This window comes from Prinia subflava, chromosome 15, assembly GCF_021018805.1.
Source record: "Prinia subflava isolate CZ2003 ecotype Zambia chromosome 15, Cam_Psub_1.2, whole genome shotgun sequence".
Classification (NCBI taxonomy): domain Eukaryota; kingdom Metazoa; phylum Chordata; class Aves; order Passeriformes; family Cisticolidae; genus Prinia; species Prinia subflava.
Genome location: NC_086261.1, coordinates 6,296,332 through 6,317,235, shown reverse-complemented (window position 1 = coordinate 6,317,235; position 20,904 = coordinate 6,296,332). Strand labels below are relative to the sequence as shown.

General features: G+C 44.4%; 1 protein-coding gene across 4 annotated transcripts in view; it reads left to right on the top strand.

Moving 5' to 3' along the window:
* Nucleotides 1-20,904, top strand: part of SV2B (synaptic vesicle glycoprotein 2B) — a 64,529-nt gene that overhangs the window by 37,950 nt on the left and 5,675 nt on the right. For all 4 annotated transcript variants that reach the window (XM_063412609.1, XM_063412611.1, XM_063412610.1 and 1 more), the window contains exons 3-12: nucleotides 6,220-6,400; nucleotides 7,019-7,170; nucleotides 9,007-9,140; nucleotides 9,893-9,982; nucleotides 12,047-12,157; nucleotides 13,160-13,248; nucleotides 13,959-14,123; nucleotides 16,666-16,799; nucleotides 17,512-17,712; nucleotides 20,345-20,504. In XM_063412609.1, coding sequence (XP_063268679.1) covers nucleotides 6,220-6,400; nucleotides 7,019-7,170; nucleotides 9,007-9,140; nucleotides 9,893-9,982; nucleotides 12,047-12,157; nucleotides 13,160-13,248; nucleotides 13,959-14,123; nucleotides 16,666-16,799; nucleotides 17,512-17,712; nucleotides 20,345-20,504 — 1,417 coding nt within the window. The remainder of the gene's footprint in view (nucleotides 1-6,219; nucleotides 6,401-7,018; nucleotides 7,171-9,006; nucleotides 9,141-9,892; nucleotides 9,983-12,046; nucleotides 12,158-13,159; nucleotides 13,249-13,958; nucleotides 14,124-16,665; nucleotides 16,800-17,511; nucleotides 17,713-20,344; nucleotides 20,505-20,904) is intronic.

The following is a 20,904-nucleotide window of genomic DNA, read 5'->3' as shown; positions in this document are numbered from 1 at the left end:
GCCTCTTTTTCCCCTCCATGGACATGGACCCCCAAACACAGACCTGGTGAGACCTGCCCCTGTCAGGCATGGATTCCTGGCTGCAAATTTGCTCTTGGTTAGAAACACTCAGCCCAAGATGCAGCCCAAGGAGCATCATCACCCTGAGCAGCAGGGAAAAACAGAAAGGTGTTTTTGTGATTTGAAAACCTGCCACATTTTGTGTAGGTCTGATATGAGGATGAATGTGTGTGTCCCCATCTGTAAACAGGGTGGGAATTTCATCTGTGTTCCAGCCTGAGGAGGTTTTTGTTGGACAGAAAAGAATTTGTTTGGCCTTTGTTGAAATCTTTGCTTTAGCAGAGGGGTTGGGTGGGGAGAACCAGATGGTCCCAAAAATACTGTGGTGCTGGACAAGTCCTGTGGGGAGATGTGAAGCCAGCTGAGGGTGAACACCATGCATGCCCCACTGGCAGCACCGAGCCCACTGTGCCCCTGTCACCTGTGCTGTGCCCCTGTCACCTGTGCCCTCCCTCTGCTCACCTGTGCCCTCCCTCTGCTCACCTGTGCTGTGCCCCTGTCACCTGTGCTGTGCCTCTGCTCACCTGTGCTGTGCCTCTGCTCACCTGTGCTGTGCCTCTGCTCACCTGTGCCCTGCCTCTGCTCACCTGTGCTGTGCCTCTGCTCACCTGTGCTGTGCCTCTGCTCACCTGTGCCCTGCCTCTGCTCACCTGTGCTGTGCCCCTGTCACCTGTGCCCTGCCTCTGCTCACCTGTGCTGTGCCCCTGTCACCTGTGCCCTGCCTCTGCTCACCTGTGCTGTGCCCCTGTCACCTGTGCTGTGCCTCTGCTCACCTGTGCCCTGCCTCTGCTCACCTGTGCTGTGCCCCTGTCACCTGTGCCCTGCCTCTGCTCACCTGTGCTGTGCCCCTGTCACCTGTGCTGTGCCTCTGCTCACCTGTGCCCTGCCTCTGCTCACCTGTGCTGTGCCCCTGTCACCTGTGCTGTGCCCCTGTCACCTGTGCTGTGCCTCTGCTCACCTGTGCTGTGCCCCTGTCACCTGTGCTGTGCCTCTGCTCACCTGTGCCCTGCCTCTGCTCATCTGTGCCCTGCCTCTGCTCACCTGTGCTGTGCCTCTGCTCACCTGTGCTGTGCCCCTGTCACCTGTGCCCTGCCTCTGCTCACCTGTGCCCTGCCTCTGCTCACCTGTGCTGTGCCCCTGTCACCTGTGCTGTGCCCCTGTCACCTGTGCCCTGCCTCTGCTCACCTGTGCTGTGCCCCTGTCACCTGTGCCCTGCCTCTGCTCACCTGTGCTGTGCCCCTGTCACCTGTGCTGTGCCCCTGTCACCTGTGCCCTGCCTCTGCTCACCTGTGCTGTGCCCCTGTCACCTGTGCTGTGCCCCTGTCACCTGTGCTGTGCCTCTGCTCACCTGTGCTGTGCCCCTGTCACCTGTGCCCTGCCTCTGCTCACCTGTGCTGTGCCACAGCCCCCTGGGCTCACCCCCCCACCTACCCTGGCCCCAGCTGCCCCAGCCCTGCATCCCAGCTGCCAGATTTGCACAACATCCTCACACAGATCTTTCCAAATGGAATGCTGCCTTTCCCATGGGACATTGATTCCCTTCTCAGTGCCAGAGCTGCTGGCTGTGGAAGGGGTCTCACTGCTTGTATTAACCAACAAGGAGAGTGCAATAGGATGCACTTTGACTTCCATTTAAAGGTCAAGATGATTCATGGGGAAAGCATTAATAAGCCTACAAGAAAGAGGAGATTGAAAATTGCAGGAAGAATGGAAAAAAAGGCCATCAACCTTCAGCTCATCCTCTGTGAAGACCCTCCCCTGTTCTGGGACATCACTGTGGTACAAGACAGTCATCACTGTCACTGCTTTATTCCTCTCTTTCAATTACTTACAATTGGATCCTCTGCCTTGCCACATCCATCTCCCAAACTGCCCAGACCTGACTCACAAAGTTTTGTTTGTGTCCATAAGGTGCATCTCTAAAGATTCTGCACCAGTAACACTATTTCAATTTGGTTTTATTACAATTTGAACTACAGAATATATAAGGTCCGAATAATTTTCTGTCCAAATGCTTTCCCTCTTCAAGAGCCTAGTTTTTGTATCTTAGGGCTGTACTGGTAGTGGCCTGGGATTGGAAGGCAGGCAGGAGCTTTCCCATTCCTGTGATTACTGGCTCCCTGCAAACCAGACACAACCCTGGCCCCAGGCAGCCCCCTCACCTCCCTGACAGCCCCAGGGACTCTGGGGCTAATTCTTCTCAGTGAGCTGTTTGGGCTTTTTCTGCTCAAATTTTGTATTTATTCCATAAGTCTTTGTCCTGTCATAAAAAGGATTATTTTTAGATGTGCTTCTTTTTTAAGAACTTTAATCCCATTAACTAACAATGAGGAAAAATCATGCGTGTAATGCAGATTTAGGTAAACCTTGCATTTTTTTGGTCTTTTTCTGAAACCCTTAGAAGTCTACTTTTAACTATATTGAAGAAGTAAAAATACAGTTTAGCACACTGAGAGCTGTATGCTGTATCTGCAGTATATTCCTTTCCTTATTCCTAGAACTTCATCTTTTAACTTCAAATTCCTGTCTAATACAGAGAACACAACTTCAGTAAAGGCTAATAAATTTCTCAGTGTGAAAATGCTAAATATGCTACCCCTTTTCTAGTGGGAATAAGCCCAGCCAGTGGTCACATATTTTCCTTATAACTTCAGCAATGGATGAGTCATAACCCAAAATTTATTCATAGAATTTCAGCTCTTTGGTTTTCCACCACTTTTATGGGAGGCTGTTGCAGACTTTCCCACAGGCATTCATTAGGCTCCAGGACTTGTGGAATAGCCTGCAAATAATGGCTTATTCAGAGTTGTCCTTGACATTTCATCTGAACACCTTATGTGTCAATTGGGAAGCTGACCCCTCCTAGCACAGTCCAAGTCTGTGGTCTGAAGCCAAGTTTAGAAATCAGGACTCTGGTGCAGACCATTGTAATGTTGTTCTGTAGAATATTTGATGGACAGAACTAAGCCAGCAAAAGAAATACCATTTTGTGATCAATTTTTTTGGTCCAACTCTCCTTAAAATTTTACTTTCCTTGACATGAGATGGATCTTTTTCAGAGGCAGCAACCATCACTGTGTTTCTGGAAGACTGTCTCCCTGCAAAGAGGCTGTTTGAGTGACTGTTCCACTCCTCCCTGGGTCCCTGCCACCCTGTTGTCAATCCAGGACACAGCAATCTGCAAAGCAGACGTTGTTCTGCACCCTGGGTCCCGAGATCCATCAGCTGACAGAGTGTTCTGCAGCAGCTACCCCAAAATTTTAATTACATTGGCCAGAACATGCAGTCTTCACCATAAAAAAAAAGACCTCTCCATGATAATGAAGTGTTCTGTTGATTTTGTTTCAACCCTGAAGCACATATTTCCATAACCAGGATCCTTCCCTCAAAACCTGGCTAAGTAGACAGTCTCTGGTTGTCCCTGATATTTTCTTTACTACAGATTTTTTATGGTTTAATATTTCTGAGGGACCATGCATCAATTGATTTATCATATACAATAGCTAATTAAAGCAATATCCTCTAGATGAGTCTGTGACATTAACAGCTCTGCTGTGATTTATCTGCTCAGTGTTTGATGGATGCTGTGTTGCAGAGATCCAATCTTCCCTTCCATCACAAGTTTGGTCTCCTTAGTCAGAATCTGCAGGGGTTTGCTTACAAAAGCAGCTCCACTTCTTGATGACAAGTTTCAAGCACTGCCACATCCCATGCTGAGCCCACTCTTCTCCTGGCCAGAGAACAGGCTGCCCCTCACCACTCACTGCAGTAAAACACCAGCTAGAAGACAGTAACAATCTCCTCCACCTCCTCCTGACCTGGGACATTTTTTGTTACTAAGAGGATTTGGATGAACATCTGCCATGCAGGGATTTTCTCTGGGAAAATAAAAAAAAAAAAAAAAAGAAAAAAAAGAAAAAAGGGAAGAAAAAAAAAAAAGTTTGGCAGATCATTTTTTCTTCCTCCCCAGGGTCTGGCGGTGCTGGCAGGGCTTGCTGCCAGATGGGTGGCTGTGATGCACCAGTGAGCAGATACAGGGCTGATCATCACTTCCTTCCACTGTCTGCCATCAGAGTTGTTCCATTAAATGTGGCTCAGGAGCCAGGGTAAAAGCATTAAGCCATCCTGCACTGCATTAAGATCCTTCCTTCAGGAAGTTTTTGGACTGAAGCTGGTTTTGCTTTGGCTCACCCTTGTAATATGCACCCCAGTGAACAAGCTGGAGGTCAAAGTTAATAGAAATAGAGAACCCAGACTCTGAGATGTGTCTGATCTTTTCTTCAGATCAGTACCTGAAACCTTTACACACCTTCAGATCACCTCACCAGGACAGCTTGGATCAGGAGGGTAGGGCAGGGAGTGCAAGGATTGCTTGCACAGAGCCACATGCTCGTGGTGGAGGTACAATTGGCCAAATCCTGCTCCACAGTTCTGGTACAAAGGCTTTTAATACACAAGAACAGATTTTTTTGCCTTTGACACACAAATCCTGCCTGTCAGACATAGTATGGTTTGAAAAGAGGCACTCACAGAGAGGTGACCCCACCGTGGAATAGAGAGATTGAAGAAATCAAACTTTTCCACATCTGATCAATGTGATGCAAGTGTCCTTCAAATGCTGCAATGGATCTCTGCTGCATAGCTTTTAATTTAGTAATGCATTTTAAATCAAGTGCAGGCATTTGCAATCCAAAGGAAGACACGATCAGCTGCCAGATAACTCTGCATTAGCCCTTAGCTGGCTTTGCTGGATGGCACAGAGCTGTCTTCAGCCACCAGACTGATTGTTTTAACATTAACGAGTTACAAAAGCAGTCATTGTCACCTTGTTTTCCAAGTGTGTTTGACAGAACAGAACCTGGGGAAGACGTTGGCTTTCAAGAGAAGCCAAGCTTGGTTCAAGGTGAGGAATGAACATCCAAAGAGTCAACCGTGCCTGAAAAATGTTTCTTCTAGCTGTGTTTCTTCAATCAGTGAACAGGAATGTTTCCTGTTCAGGCAGTGTATTTACTTGCTCAGCATCTGATGCCTTCACTCAGGGCCAGGGATGCAGGGAGCATTGCTGCTCTCCTTCAACCCCTGCTGGAAAGTAGATAAAATAAATGAAAAAAAAAATCTTCCTGAACCTTTGAGCATTATTAGCTAGTGCTATTTACACTGGTACCTGCATGAAGCAGAAGGCAATAAAATCTGTGACCCTTCTGCATCAGTGGCAGTAGAAAAGCAAAGGACAACTGCCATGTTCTCCAGGAGAGCAGCAAGCACAAACTGAGCAGGGTACAGGGACACTACCCTGGTTGGAAACTCATTCTCTCCTACTCACCCTGGCACTAAATGAGTCTCTGAGACTGTCTTTTGGGGACCCCATAGTAGAAGATCTAGTGAAGTCAGGTTAAAAAGAAGAATTCATCTTTCTTAGCAATGTTAGAGAGATAACTCTATAGAGCAAACTGTCCAGACAAGTCTTAGATTCTCCCTTCTCCTCAAATTTCCAGACCAGGACTGCAGTCTTGAGTAATCTGTCCTTTAGTTAGACACCAGATCTTGGCTCAGTAACGAAGGAAGTAGCTGAGCTACACGAGATGAGTCTGGGTAACAGACTGATCCTTTCAGAGACAGCTGGGAAAAGCAGAGAGTGAGAGAGATGAAACTCTGCAAAGAGATTTAGCCATGCTTCATCAGTCTCTCTGCTCTCACAGCTTTCTGAGCATAAACAGCAGCCTGACAGAGTCTCTCCCTACACATCCTCCACCCCACTGCACTCAGGGGGGTCAGAGGAGTTAAGACATCAGACTTGTGTTGTATTGTTGGTGGCACACAGCTGGGACACGTGCATCCTAAGCTGCTTATGCCTGGCCATTGCTTACGTGCAGGGGATGTGTGAGCAGCGAGGTTGGGAAGGAAAGATGTGGGTCTGGTCAAATGAGGGTATGTCCACATTGCCTGAAGTGATGCAAGCACGAGATGGGAAAATTGGGAAAACTCTGTCCTGCCAACAGGCAGAGTTTCTGGCTTCTGACATTTGGGGTGCTTAGGAGCATCTGTATTTCATGGTATGCCAGGACAACATCAGCTGCCACATGGGCACTTTAAAATCTGCTTCTGCACTGTGTACTGTTTCCACCCTGTTGACAAGCTGACTGTCTCTCTCACTTGCAGGCTTGATAGTCTACCTAGGAATGATGGTGGGGGCTGTCTTGCTGGGCGGCCTCGCTGACAAACTGGGAAGAAAGCAATGCCTCATCATATCACTTGCAATCAATGCTGCCTTTGCCTTCCTCTCCTCCTTCGTCCAGGGATACGGATTCTTCCTCTTCTGCCGCCTTATCTCAGGCCTCGGGTGGGTACCTGGGGAATCTGCCCCTGTCCTGGGGGAGCCCCACCACAGCTGGGCAGGGTGGGTGTGTGGGGTGGGACAGGGAAGGCTGCTCAAGGTACCCAGCCAGGTACATCCCTGGTACCCAGCCAGGATGGCATTGACATTTAGGACGTGTTAGCTCACTCTTGATCCCCAGAGCTGTAATGGTGGGAAAGGTTGGTCATTGATGTTCTCCTGATGCTGCTCAAATTGTGCAGAAATATGGGGGAGACGGAAAAATGCCCACTTCCAAGGCCTCCAATGAGACTCTCAGCAATTCCCATTGTCTGTCTGTATTTTGCCTCCCTAAAATGAGTGATCATGAAATAACAAGAGAAGATGTTTAAGTGAAGAGCAGGGTATTACTCTGGGTTTGTACAAACCATACAGGAAATTCAGCTTTAGAGCATGAGAAGGCTCTTGTTCATCTTTGATGTCTAAGACCAGTCCAGCCAAAGAGAGATTTGCATTTTTCCTCCAAGTCTCACTTTTGAGCAGCCCATCTGTGAGTGTGACCTTCCCTCATTAAACATGCAATCCTAACCACAAAGACATTGAAGAAGACTCTCATTTTTCCCCTGTGCTGTTTTTTCTCCTCAGTATTGGGGGGACCCTCCCCATCGTGTTTGCCTATTTCTCTGAATTCCTGTCTCGTGAGAAGAGGGGGGAACACCTGAGCTGGCTCTGCATGTTCTGGATGATTGGTGGCATTTATGCTTCAGCAATGGCTTGGAGCATCATCCCACATTATGGTAATTTGTGCTTTTGACTTTCTACACCACCACATTCCTACACCACTACACCACCCCAAACCCTTGCACAGGTAGTGACAGCTCTTACACATCCCAACATAAATATAAAGATACCTGAAGTGCTCACAGGAGGTCTCATAAATGGACTGCACAATTGAGTGATGGATACTAAGGCTGCAGATAGAACTGTATGGGGCTGCTTTCCATCTAAAACCTCAAATACATCCCTTGAATTACACAGCCTGAGCTCTTAATCTAAATATCAGCTCATTTGGGGAAAAATTGACTGAGATTATATTGCAAAAATTGATCCAGTTATCAAAAATACGCCACTTTAATCAGGGAATTACTGGATGCTGTGAATGATAGCAGTGAGGACAGCACAAGTGCTTTCCCTCAGCCAAGTGCCCACCCAGCCAGGGCTGTGTACCTGGTGACACATCTGCCCAGCATGTGATGATGTGATGATGTGATGAAGCCACTTCTGACTTCAACTAAATGGATGCAGGACTGGAATGGGTTCCCTGCCCTCACCTGGAAGTGGGAATGCAAAAGTAGATCCTTGTAAACTGAAATTTACTTGTTTTGAGGAGCAAAACCCTGCATGTCCATGGAATTCCTTGTAACTTGTGTGTATAACCTAGGAAAACAGCAGAAGCAAGTGTCTACTGGAAAAGATTAATTCCCCCAGTATTCAGTGACACCAGCTGTTTGCAAAATCCTGTTTGAGGAAAGTAGGACAGTTCACAAAACCCACAAAGGAAACCACTAACATTTACCTGTCTATCATTTCATTTTTAGCACATTATAAGCACATTCAGTATAAAGAAATATTCATGCTTTTGACTGACATGACAGAGACTGTTGGAAGAAATAGGCAAACTTACTGCAATGGTTTCAGGTAGAAATAATTCTATTACCTGCAACAACATTTGCTTTTAAAAGCCTTTAGATGTTTACATTACAATAATTTTACAGATGACTTTTTCATGTTGTGTTTTTGTATCTTCTTTTTGATTTCCAGTGTTCCACCTACTATTTTGGAACATTGTGAAATCATTAGAACACCATGAGAACTCAGATGAGACCTCTGCAAAACCCATTGCTTGATGATTTCCTTTTTATGTGAAAAAAAGTTTTTACAGAAAAAAAGATGCTTTAAACAGTCGTTATGAGATTTGAGCCTAGGGAGAGTGAATGGAGCAATGGAAGAGAATGAGGCCGTACTTTCCAGTTCTTAGCAGGGGAATACCTAACTTGGTCAAATACCAGGAAAAGAGCAAGAGAGGGGGTACCTCAAATGCAGGATTAAGATTTTAAAGTTTTTATGTTTGAACCCCAGCTCAGTTTTTAGGTCTGGAAAAAAAATAAACTTGCTTTTCTTGCTCACTTCCATGAAAAGTGAAATACATATGTGATGTAGGAGATGGAAAGAAGCTGTCTCTTACGAGCCTCTTAGATCAGAGGTTCAACCTTTGTAAACCTTTGGTAACATCCCTGAGAAGCAATCAATTATGGCCCTTATTCCTGTACCAGCCTTACTTGCCTACAGCTGCACGGAGCTGTTCCTATCACCAGGTGATTTCTAAACTCAAAGATAAAAGAAGGTTCTTAAAAGGCAGAGCCTGAGCATGTTCCAATTTCTGTAATGAACATGAACTTGCTGCTGTCTACTGAACATGCTGTCGAGCCTCCAAGAGCCACCAGTACTAAGAATAGCAAACTTTCAACCTGTCCCCCTGCCAGGCAGATCTGCAAAGTTCAGAGCTGCTTCAGCAGAGAAAAACTCCGAATTCCTGGTCAGTATTTTTACTTATTTTCCCTTGCTGTTTCCAGGCTGGGGGTTCAGCATGGGAACCAAGTACCACTTCCACAGCTGGAGGGTGTTTGTGCTCGTGTGTGCCCTGCCCTGTATCGCCTCCCTGGTGGCGCTGAAGTTCATGCCTGAAAGCCCACGGTTTTTGCTGGAGGTAAGATGATTCATCTCAAACGTTGCAGTCTGGTATCAGCAGAGGATGGCAGGTCCCTCATGTGTCACTGTCTGTCTTTCTTTGTCCCATCAAACATACAGAGCACAGGCTCAGAGGCAAAGGCACTCCTACATGTCTACACCTGCTCCACAGACTGCTTAAACCCCAAAGATTGCAGACTGTGGGGTCAATCACTGATGATTGGTGTGTCACTGCCAGATGGGGTACAGAAGGAAGGTAGAGAGAGATGGGAATTTCATCTGTCCAAAAAAGGCACTTTGAAAACGTCTCACAGAGTTTGGGCATGGAACTGCTGAATCCTGGTGGTAGAGCAAAGGGCAAAATGCATTTCACTAAGTAAAATACTCAAATCTCAGAAATCCTTAGCAAGTATTCTGTATCTCCACAGATGGGAAATGTAGCAGCATATGGTTCAAGCCTGCAAGTCTTTAGCAGAGTTGGGATGAGAGTCCGGTTCTCCTTATCCATCTCCCTTTCACCTGTTTTTAAAGCTCTATCCCTGACTCCTTTTCTGCCTCAGGCAGTTTTAGGACAATTCCATTCTCCAGCACAGAGATGCTGCACTCTGTGAATACCAACCATGCTTTCAGCTCTTTGGGTTTCATGCAGGCCGGGCTGTCTGTGTGCTTCTCCACCTTGCTGAACCTCTGGAATTGCTTTGTCTCTGTGCTTTGATAAATTACAGAGCTGGGAGCTTGAACACTTTCTTTTCTTCTCTTTGGTGTTTTCAGATTGGCAAACATGATGAAGCCTGGATGATACTCAAGCAAGTCCATGACACCAACATGCGGGCCAAGGGCGAGCCTGAGAGGGTGTTTACGGTGAGTTGAGCAAAGCCACTGGTTAGAAAAGCTGGACATACCCCCCCTAATGCAGCACAGCACAACTTCATTCCTCCTCGGGACTCTTTCAGTGTGATCTCTCCCCCAGCAACCAGAAAAAGGACTGTGAGAAACATTTCGTGCATTTACATTTAGATGCCAGTCTGTTTTCCCAAGAATTAGTCAAGTCTGTCAATTGCAGTGAGTACTCTATATCCTTTAGACCAGATTTCTCAATTATGCACATGCTTAATTGGCTTGCTCTAAGAGACTAAATCAAAATAAGAGAGATATTAGCCATGAGGGAGACCTGAGTCACTCCTTTCTTCATTCTGGCTTCTAATCAAAGTCTGATTAAACTTCATGTACTTTCTAATAAGCTTTCCAAGCTCCACCTGCCTCATACCCAGTCTTTAATCTCTCCCAGGGAAAGTGGGACGAGTGGCTATTACTCATTGATCTGCCTCTTGTTGTGAAAAAGGTCACACCAGCGGAGTCATTAATAGTAAAATCAGAAGCTGGGGTTAGCTGCAAATTACTATAATTCAGTTGTAAAATCCTGGGTAGCCAGCCAGGGAGGAACTCCTGATTTATGCTTTTAAAGATGAGAGCACACATGCTTTTCAAGGATGGGAAAAAAGGAGATACACTTGTGTGTGAAACATGTATTTTTGATCAAGAAGGAGAGCAACACTCCATGTTCAGGAGGGTTGTCAGGAAACTGTGCCCCTTGGGAGTGACCCTTCAAGGAAATTAAAGTTTCATATCTGAGCAAGACATTGCATGCAGGTTCATGTAGGATATTAACGAGCATGTGTTATTTCTAGGCTACCAACCATTTGAGTTATGCAAGCTCTGATAGCAAAGATGAGAGAGATGTTTTCTTTAAATCCATCACCGGCTTTGCCATAACTGAAGTCAAATATAAACATATATAAATGTATGTATCTCTGACAAAGTAGGGCACTATGAGAGTGTGAGCTGAGTAGGAGAATGAAGGAGCAGCTGTACAGCCTCTGTTAGTGCTCATTACTCCATGGAGCAGAGTCATGACTGCAGCGGAGGAGCTGAGCTCGGTGCCGCACCTCGAGGCACTGGCTGAGCTGAGATGTGCTGACACCCGCTGGCACGGGCGGGTGATCAGAGCTCCTGGTGTGGCACAAACTGTCAGATTTTGTGTTTTTCTGATAGGCCAGAAGTTGTCAGTTTGTGGTGAGTCAGCTGGTGCAGGACAGTTCCCAGATCTGACATTTAATGGGTGCCAGGAAGAGGAATGCGGAGACTCTGAGCTGAGCCAAGGCGCTCGTTCACACTCAGAAATTTATTCAGCATTTATTTATTTTGCCTCCTCCATGTGTTTACAGACAGTTCTATTTTCCTTGAATATGTCCTTTAATTAAAGTTACTAAGCAAATATTTACTGGGATCCATTAGTAAGTTTTCCTGAGCAGTCCAGTTCAGGTATTCAGCAGTGAAAATTCAGACTCTTTTGGTGAAGCAAACCAATCGCCTTGTGTGGGCTCACTCGATGGCAGGATGCTTTTTCAACTGCAAAGATTCCCATCTACATATTCATTTGTCATAGAAGTTCTGCCAGTGGTATTTAAAAGATGTTGGATGAGAAATATTCCTGCTAGTTGTCTTAGAAGAATGAAATCCTGAGGACACAGTTTAGGTACAAGTGGCTGATCTTGGAGATAATTTTTACTATAATTTCTGAGTCCTAATTTGTAGTGGGAATCTGAAGACAGACAAATAAGGTAGTATACAGGTACATTAGCCAGCAAATCAAAGATTGAAGTGGACATGATGTACTTAAAATATTTCATGAAAGAAGAGAGAGAGGGTGAAGAGATGGATGAAAAGAAGGAAGGTTTATTTCTGTTAATAGTCTCTTTCTGTAATTAAATCAATTAGGCCAATTGCTTATGTTAACTTTCAAGGAAAAAATAATAACGAGTATTAGGTGGAAACATTGCCCAGAAGACAGTGAAATTTAAATCCACCCAAGATCAATTCTAGAAACTTCAGTCCAATTTTTTCCTTTTTTTTTTTTCCCTCCAGGTTTCCTATATCAAAACTCCAAAGCAAGTAGATGAATTTATTGAAATCCAGAGCTCAACAGGGACCTGGTACCAGAGGTGGCTGGTCAGAATCACGACTACTTTAAAACAGGTAAAGAGAAGACAAAAAACTTCACACAGTGCTGCAGTGTCTCTTTGAGCATCACTGTCATCCAGCAGTGCAGAGCTTCCAGGACCTGCCACAGCCCCGAGTGCTTGGCTCTCCTCCTGAGTAGATAAATATTGATTCTCTCTTCCCAAGCCTAAGTGAAATTACCACCTGCAGTGGAGGTAGAAAGTGTTTGCTCTTTGTTCCTGCTGAGACCAAGTTTCTATAAGTGTTATATTGTCTCCAGGCTAATTTAACCTTTCACAACTGCTATGCTCTCACCTAATGCCCAGGTGGGACTGTGGAAAATCTTGCTAGAACTTCTAGTCTTGAAGGATGAGCTGAAAATAAGTTAATAATAATGCAGGTTATTTTTAATTAATTATTAATAATGGAGGTTATTTCTTAATTAATAGCAATGCAGGTGCTATACTATTACTGTATTTATGTGGCAAGAGCTTGAGGAGTTACATCCCCTCATGTTCTTGGCAGCATTTTCTGCAATGAGTCAAGAGCAGATCTTGGTCTGCCTCCTTGACTTCATCCCTACCTGATTTCATCTTATGCCTCCTGAAGTGCCAGCTGTGTTTGGGTTTTTGCTCTCCAGAGAGCTTTCCATCCCAGTTTGAAAGCACTCCTGACACCATACATATATTTGAAAAGATAAAGTTGTCAGAGGCTCTGAGAACAATCTCATATCCACATTTGCTGATGTAACCTGAGAGAGACACTGTGTCATACCCAGCCCTAATCATGCACTCCAGCTCATTACAGAGGGCTCAGATCAAGTACCCTGGCACTGAGCTAAATAAGTGATTTTTTGTAAGCCTTTTACTCGGCAAATAGAATTTAGAAATAACACTGAATATAAGCCACACATCTGACCTTCCCTTAATGAATCCATTTTTCTGACGTTAGGTTTATGATGCACTCAGAAATTAAGCTGTCAAGAGTCTGCTGGGGTGTCCTGGCAATTCCTTCTAATTCCTTCTTGTGGATTTGTAGGTCTGGGACAACGTGCTATATTGTTTAACAGCTCAGTACAGGATGAACACACTGATGCTGGCTGTGGTTTGGTTTACAATGGCCTTAAGGTAAGGAAAGTACTTCATATTTTTCAGGAAACTAAAGCATTGTTCAGAGTCTGAATAGTTATTTACACATGTAAATAAACTATTACAAAATTAATCCTGGTCTTATTTTAAAGAGTCTTTGTGAACTAAGCCTTGCTCTCCTACAAATATTAATCAATCTGATTGCTTTATATGAAGTACAAAGTGCTTTGAACAAATCAGAACTCAAGAAGTGGTTGGTAGCACAGTAATAAATTGACTTGCTCACCTTTAGATTTTTCATTTGATCTTGTCCACATGCACACACAAAAGACAGAACCCTACCAGATTCTCAGCTGTTTCTTAGTCGAGATCAAAACCACTCAGGGGAGTCTAGATCTAAACTACAGATAAATTTTGTCTAATTCTCACTTGAACTGCACACTTACAGAAATCATTTGTTTCTGCTCTGCTAATTTAATGGGTAGCAAGGTTAGCACATTTCTTATTCCCCAGCCAAGGGGAACTGAAATTAATTGTCCTGCTTCAAGTGAAAGGGAAAGGACCCACATGGTTCTGAGATCAGCAGGGTGCTTAGAGGGCAGAAACATTTTGCTCAGTCCTGTGTCAGAACTGAGCAAGAATTTGTGTCAGACATGCATTCATATTTGAAGTTTAACAAGTTCACAAGCTGTGAGGTAGATCTTTGGAAGAATCTTGTATCCCTGATGTGTCTCCCAATCCTGCTGCAGTTACTATGGCCTTATTGTCTGGTTCCCTGACATGATCCGCTATTTCCAAGATGAGGCGTATGAATCCCGAGTGAAGATCTTCGATGAGGAAGAAGTGTCCCATTTCACCTTTAATTTCACCCTGGAAAACCAGATCCATAGAAATGGGGAATACAGGAATGACAAGTAAGTGAATAGAATTTGCTTTGATGCATTCAAACTGAAATAAATTTCTGGAAAGCTCTTTTTTTTCTTCTCCATTCTCCATTAGTTTGAACCTCTCAGTTTTTCTTTTGGACTTTCAGTCTAAATCTCTCAAATCCTAGAGGTAGTTTTTGACAGACAGAGTATCATTTTAATCCTGTTTTTCCACCTACTTTGCCTCTGTCACTGACTTCTGCAGAACTCAGGGGATGTCTCTGAGGAGTCCTGCTTCCAGCAGGCCTTTGCTGGGATCAGGGCAGCGTGTGCCCACCTGGCTGTGCTGGATGCAGGAGTGACTTCGTTTTCCTTAGCCCATACTGACATCTACTGGGCTTGGGCAGCCACTGGTAATGAAATTGCTGCTTTATTTCCAAAATAAAAAGCTATTTCTTCTTGAAGTGCTCTATGTGAATTACCCCAATCTCCATCCTGCAGCCCATTAGTGCAAGCTGGGCCATGGCCATACTGGGGTGCTTCTCTCACTGTAGTCAGTCTCTCCACAGATGAATGTGTCACTTTCTCTTTTAGAGTGTTTTGAAGTCAGTGAATTTGCTCCAGCAGAACATCATTGCTTTCCTTCCTTTTTTTCCTTTTATTTGGGCTGCACTTGTTTTTTCTTCTGTGTCCAGCCTGGACCCCAATCACTCTATGTTCCACAGCAATGTAAATCCTAATCATTCCTACTTTTCAAAATCCCGATAAAAAGGAAAAGTATCCCTGTGTAATTTCTGTGATCTCACTGCCCCAGGTAGACCTAACAGGCTGCTGCTCCAGTGCCTTGCTGGAGGGAGCTCCTCCCCATGTGGGAGGGTCCCCCTGGATACTCAATCTTACACAAAACACTCATTGTTTTAATCTTCACAGCTGCAGCCATGTCTCATTGCCCAGCCAGGTTCTTCCAATCCCCTCAGAAACTATTTCTCTCCGTTTCCTTTTTATATATTTGATATATGTTGTGTCCTCATCTCCTTCCATACACCCTCCTTGCAGCAAGGAGCTGAGCCTGATGATGCAAACCTAGCCCCACATTTCCTGCTCCCCAAAAGAAAGTGGTGAGGAGTGGATGTTGGTTAAATTTAGGGATTGGGAGCATTTTTCTCATGCCTAGAGGAGGTGCTGAATTTTCACTAACTTCACTGAGAATTAAGGATACTCAGCACTTTGCTGAGTACACAGACATACAACCGTGATGTAAATCACTATTCTCCTGTCTTGGCCCTCTCCATTTCAAATACTCAGAAACTCATCAAGCTAAATTGCAATAATGCCAAGAAGTTATCTCAGTCTGGTTTATAGCCGTGTTTTCCTTGCAGCCCTTGGCTGTGAGCTAAAACTCCATGGATCACCAGGCCATTGCTTTCTGACTCTTCTAAAGCTGGGTGTTAGAAAAGCAAACTGCAGGGGGGAAAAAAGGTTTTAACAGCCTTTGGGAGTAAATACATCACAGGCAAATACATCCCTGAGCAAATGCTGAACAGCTTAAGTTTTGCTGTAACCTCTGAGCCCCTCTACATCGAGCAAAACACTTGAATAATCTTCTTGTGGTATTTTGTGCATTAATAATTCCTGTTAGCAGGCTCAGTCAAGAAGCCCTGCAGTGCTCATTTAAAGGTGTAAACAACCATCACGTTACGCTGTGTTAAAAGTGCTCAATTCAATTAAGCTGCAGAGTATATGTCAGAAGGTTTGGGTTTTTTTTAATCTGGTGGCAGTCATTAACTGGAGGAATAATACTTGTTCTTAATAGCTCCTTACATCTTCTAAACATGCCTGTGCATTACCTAATACATCTTCTCAGTGCTCCTGCAAAATCTCACAGGTAAATCAATATTGTGTCATCTTTCAGGCAGCCGGGTCAGACATGTCACGCTTCCCATCAGAGGAGAAATCAATCACCTGACACAGTTTATTATTTTTAGTGAAATCTGTTTTCATTATATGATAAGTAATAAACCTCGAACAGAGATGGTTACAAGCAGAACTCAGATAATCTCCACACTCTGTCCAGAATCCCTACTGCATTTTCACTTAAAAAATCACTTTGAGTTTAAACAACTGTCAGAAGCCTTTCAGCAAATGGCTCAATAGGCCCCTGATAATGTCTAGTTTTATTTATGATGGAGGAAGGGGGAGACTAAGGAAGGCAGCAAGGTCAGCTCACGAAGGAAATGCCCTGCATTGAGTGAAATTCTGTCTTCTTCAGACAGACTAGATTGAACATGAGAGGATTTGGGTCCACTCAGCTTGAGAAGCACATTTTCTCAGATCTGATTATTTTGAGGAATAGAAAAACTGCCCAAATCCTAAAAGATCCATGTCTCTTTAAAAAATACCTCTTCAGACCCTTCTCTCCTAATAAAACACAGAAGGACCTGGAGGGAGTTATGCATTCAAGCAACACCTTTTCTGTAAATGACACTAGGAACTGGAATTAGTGCTGTGTCTCTTGAAACACCCACTGCACCCTATACAGCATAGAAAATCTCCTAAAGCACAGAGTGAAGTTCTGTTTCCTGACCCACAGATTTATTGGCATGAAATTCAAGGAAGTGAGATTTGAGGATTCATTATTTGAGGATTGCTACTTTGAAGATGTGAGATCCAGTGAGACCTTCTTTGAAAACTGCACCATCATCTCTACTGTCTTTTATAACACCGGTAATGGGATTCCTGCTGCAGTGTCATCTCTGTAACTAGGAACTATTTTATCAGAAAACTATTTTATTAGAACTATTTTATCTGCTTTCTGGGAGAAAGGATGGTAGGGATCAGTGTGTGTGAGTGTGTGTTGGGTAATGAGAGTGATGCTGGAGGAAAAGAGTGTGATGCATTTGGAAGGAGACCTCAGGCAGCTCCATCAGTGATTTTAACCCCATGGCTTCTGGTGTCTCTGGGTGCAATGTGGGAAATGCAAAATTCTGTGCTCAGGCCCTGACAGGTTAAAGTAATGACAAAATTTCTCAGCTCTACTCAGTAAAGCTGGCTTAAAATATAATTTCAAGCCACCAGCAGTTGAAGATCATCAGCAGTAAAATAGTCACTAATTTATACCAAAACCCTCTTAATTTCTATTCTAATAAAGGAAAAATGATAATGCTATGAAAACCAAAGCCTGCATTGTTCTGTCCTTGTGGCATGGGGAGACTGGTTCATGTGACTCCACAAATAAAAGGAGTTTATGAACTTGCACCTACCAAGAGCCAAGGACTCAGCTGGAGTTTGGCACTCTAATAAATTTCCACTGAAATAAATACTCCCTGGCCATTTCCATTGGATTATAAACTTCTCTTGGGTCTTTGGTTTGGTCCTTGCTGTTGTATGAAGGGAGTTCAGCCAAGCAGGGTCAAGCCTTTGCCTCTTTCCCTCACAGATCTCTACGAACACAAATTCATCAACTGCAGGCTCATCAACAGCACCTTCATGAAGGAGAAGGAAGGCTGCCACATCGACTTTGAGGAGGACAATGATTTTCTGATCTACCTGGTCAGCTTCCTGGGCAGCCTGTCTGTGCTGCCAGGCAACATCATCTCTGCTTTGCTCATGGACAAAATCGGGAGGATAAAGATGATCGGTGAGTGTTGCTACAGGACACAAACAAAAGATGAAAGACTTCAAATATTTCAGAAGGCAAAAGGCACAAAAAAGGCTTTAATTGTCTAATTAAAGATGTAACATGATTGGTGAACAGGAATGACACCTCCCCAATCCCGTTAGTTAAACTAGAGAAAGAGCCAAAATGTTTTTCTCAGAGAACTAGAAAGGCAAAACACCACCTGGAGAAAGATTTTTTGGGAAAGGACAGTTGTTTTGCCAAGACTGTTTTGGGAAGAAGCTTTCCTAAGAAACTTTTCCCTTAGGAAAGGAGTTAGCAGCTACCAGCAGGCTAAAATCTCTCAGGTCCAAAAAATACCAGGCCCACAGGTGAGTGGGGATGATGGGGGATGGTGCAGGACATGGTGGGAGCACAGCCCTGCAAAGAGCCCTGCTCGGTGTGAAGGGCTCCTGTGTCTGCACACTGGCACGGCTCTGAGTCATCCCCAAAACAAAAGGAGCACAACGATAAAGACTAAAGGGTGAGGCAGGTGATCTACTCCATGGCAGTGAGCAAATGACCTACTCCCTGCATCCTCACCTTGCTTTTCTGTGTGTCTGTAACATTTTTTTTATATATAATTTTGCCTTTTGTGTTAAACCCTGCATGTTTTTCTAATGTTCAGCAAATCAGGGTCTGAGCTAAAAAAGGACTTCTTGGTCCTGTTGAGTTGCTGCTGAAGTCCAAAGCCTCAGTATAAATAAATGAACATTTTGCTTGTAGCAATGAATATTCACAAAATTTATTTGATGTGGCAGCTTGACAGCCCAGGAGTTCCCTCTTTTGGCTTTTCCCTGATTTTCAAATGATTGCACAAGCAGCTTCAGAGACCATATGGTAAATTAACTGACCATGTCACAGCCAAGAAAGGAGCCACCCTTTAGCATCACGGGAATAAGTTATCGAGTTATCACCTTATCAGCTTGATGAATACTTTGGGAATTGCTGGTGTTGCTGCCTCCAGGGATCAGACCTTGCTCTCCAGGTACTATGGGAATCATGCCCCGAGGGACAGCCAAAGGAAGGTAATAAAATCAGGGGTGTGGCTCAGGGGTAAGGGATGAATCGCTCTCTTGAGCTCCTCTCTCTCCTCTGAGAACAGAGGGGAGGTTTAGCTCAGCCTCACCTTCAGACAGGTTAAAGTAGAACAAGATGACTGATGTCTCAGGAACGTACACTGAGAAAAATGAGCATTCATGTGGTGATTTTGGAAAAGACCCAAACAAACCAGAGGGTCTGTGGGAAATAAATTAGAAGAAGCTGAATGAGAATTAGATTGTCCATCCTGCAAACATGTCAGCATTTCAGCATTTTCATCTGGAATTGAGATGACAGCTGGAGCCCTAAATGCTTATTTCTCCTGCAAAACGAAGGGAACAGGACAAAAATCAGTAACGACATGCTGAAACATTTCACTCTGGAATTTCCAATTGAAGGAGCCTGCTGGCGTCCCACCTGTATCACTCTGTCACACATATTATTTCTGGTCAGCTTAACAGGAAAACTGAATTTCTCCTTTGTGTTATGTGCCTCACTGGGGCTTCAGTTAATTTTTATCACGTCCTACCAAACCTTTTCTTGTATAAAACATTAGTTCTCTTGGTGCCCTCATGGTGACCAGTGCTGGGCTGGGCTTTTGCAGCAGGGAGAATATTCACACCACACTGTGGGGATGTTGTTTGGTCTTGTACCATGGAGGAGAAGTGGACCTAGAGTCCTGCACAGCAACTTTTCATAGGCAGGCCACTGCAGAGGCAAGGTGCAGCATAATGTCCAAATTGAAGCATTTTAGTTATGCTTCAGCATCCAAATTATTTTAAAAGGTGCTAAGTTGACTCCAAAAACACCAAACAACAGAGAAAATTGTTTGCTTTGCTGGTAATAAATGGAGATATTTCAGTGATAACAGAACATTCTGGTGAAAAATAGTTTGATTTTTCAGAAATTTCATCTTTCAGGTGAAAATTCCTAATGGGGTAGAAAGCAGTGATGTAGCTATTAATATTTCTGAATGTGAACTGTGCCTAACTGAGCATGAACGCTCTCACTTTCTCCCTCGGTGATGTTCATAAAATTATGACTCCTGTGCAAATGTGCCATGAAATCTAATGATGTTCTTATAATTAAAAGAGACCTCAAGTGCTTCATACAAGTGACTGTAAATTATCCTAATTGAGACTAGAAATGTGTCAAGTGACTTCAATATGATATGAAATGCACAAGCTTATCACTTGAAACTCAAGTTGAAAAACCTTCACAATGATGCTTCTTCCTCATTGGCTTTCATGTTTACTTGCTTCTGCTTTTCCTGGGTCCGTCTGGAAGTCTGAGATGATGGAAGCCTGCCTGGAAAAGCTTTTCTTCACAGTCTTTGTGGAGCAGGACTATCAGCAAGATCAGGTGGAGATGGACAACATGTACATTTCCAGGCTGGTTTCCAGCATCAGAGAATGACAGACAGGCAGCATCAAGGTGTTTTTGGGTTCTCACAGATTTGACTCTTATTTGGGTGGAATGCCATCACTTGAAAGCTGTGTGTGACAGACGTGTTTGCCCAGCTGCGGGCAGGGGAAGCCGGTGCCAGCGTTTTTCTCTCGGTTTCCCCCTGCAGGAGGCTCGATGCTGATCTCAGCCGTGTGCTGCTTCTTCCTCTTCTTTGGGAACAGCGAGTCGGCGATGATCGGCTGGCAGTGCCTCTTCTGCGGGGCCAGCATCGCCGCCTGGAACGCCCTGGATGTCATCACCGTGGAGCTCTACCCCACGGACAAAAGGTGCTTGGGACTTTTCTTCCTTTGGTCTCCACTCTCTACCTGGTCCTCTTGGTTCCCAATGGAAAAAGCCACCCTAGGGACATGTGGGTGGGGGAGCTGTATATTTTTAATTATTTTACTTCCACCAGTCCTTCAGGGCTGTGTAATCCTGGGTCAGAACAGACATTTGCAAGCCTAATTCTGCATGGCAGAAAATTCTGTGGCAGGTTGAACACAGGGGTCTTGTAGACATATAGAGATTATGGGCTGATAAATCATAGAATCACAGAATCATGCTATCACAGAGTGCCTTGGGTTGGGAGGGACCTTAAAGTTCAACTAGTTCTAAACCCCATGCCATGGGCACCAAATGAAAGATGTTCTCTGTCATTTCCATGGATGTGCATGGAGGTCTGGCCTT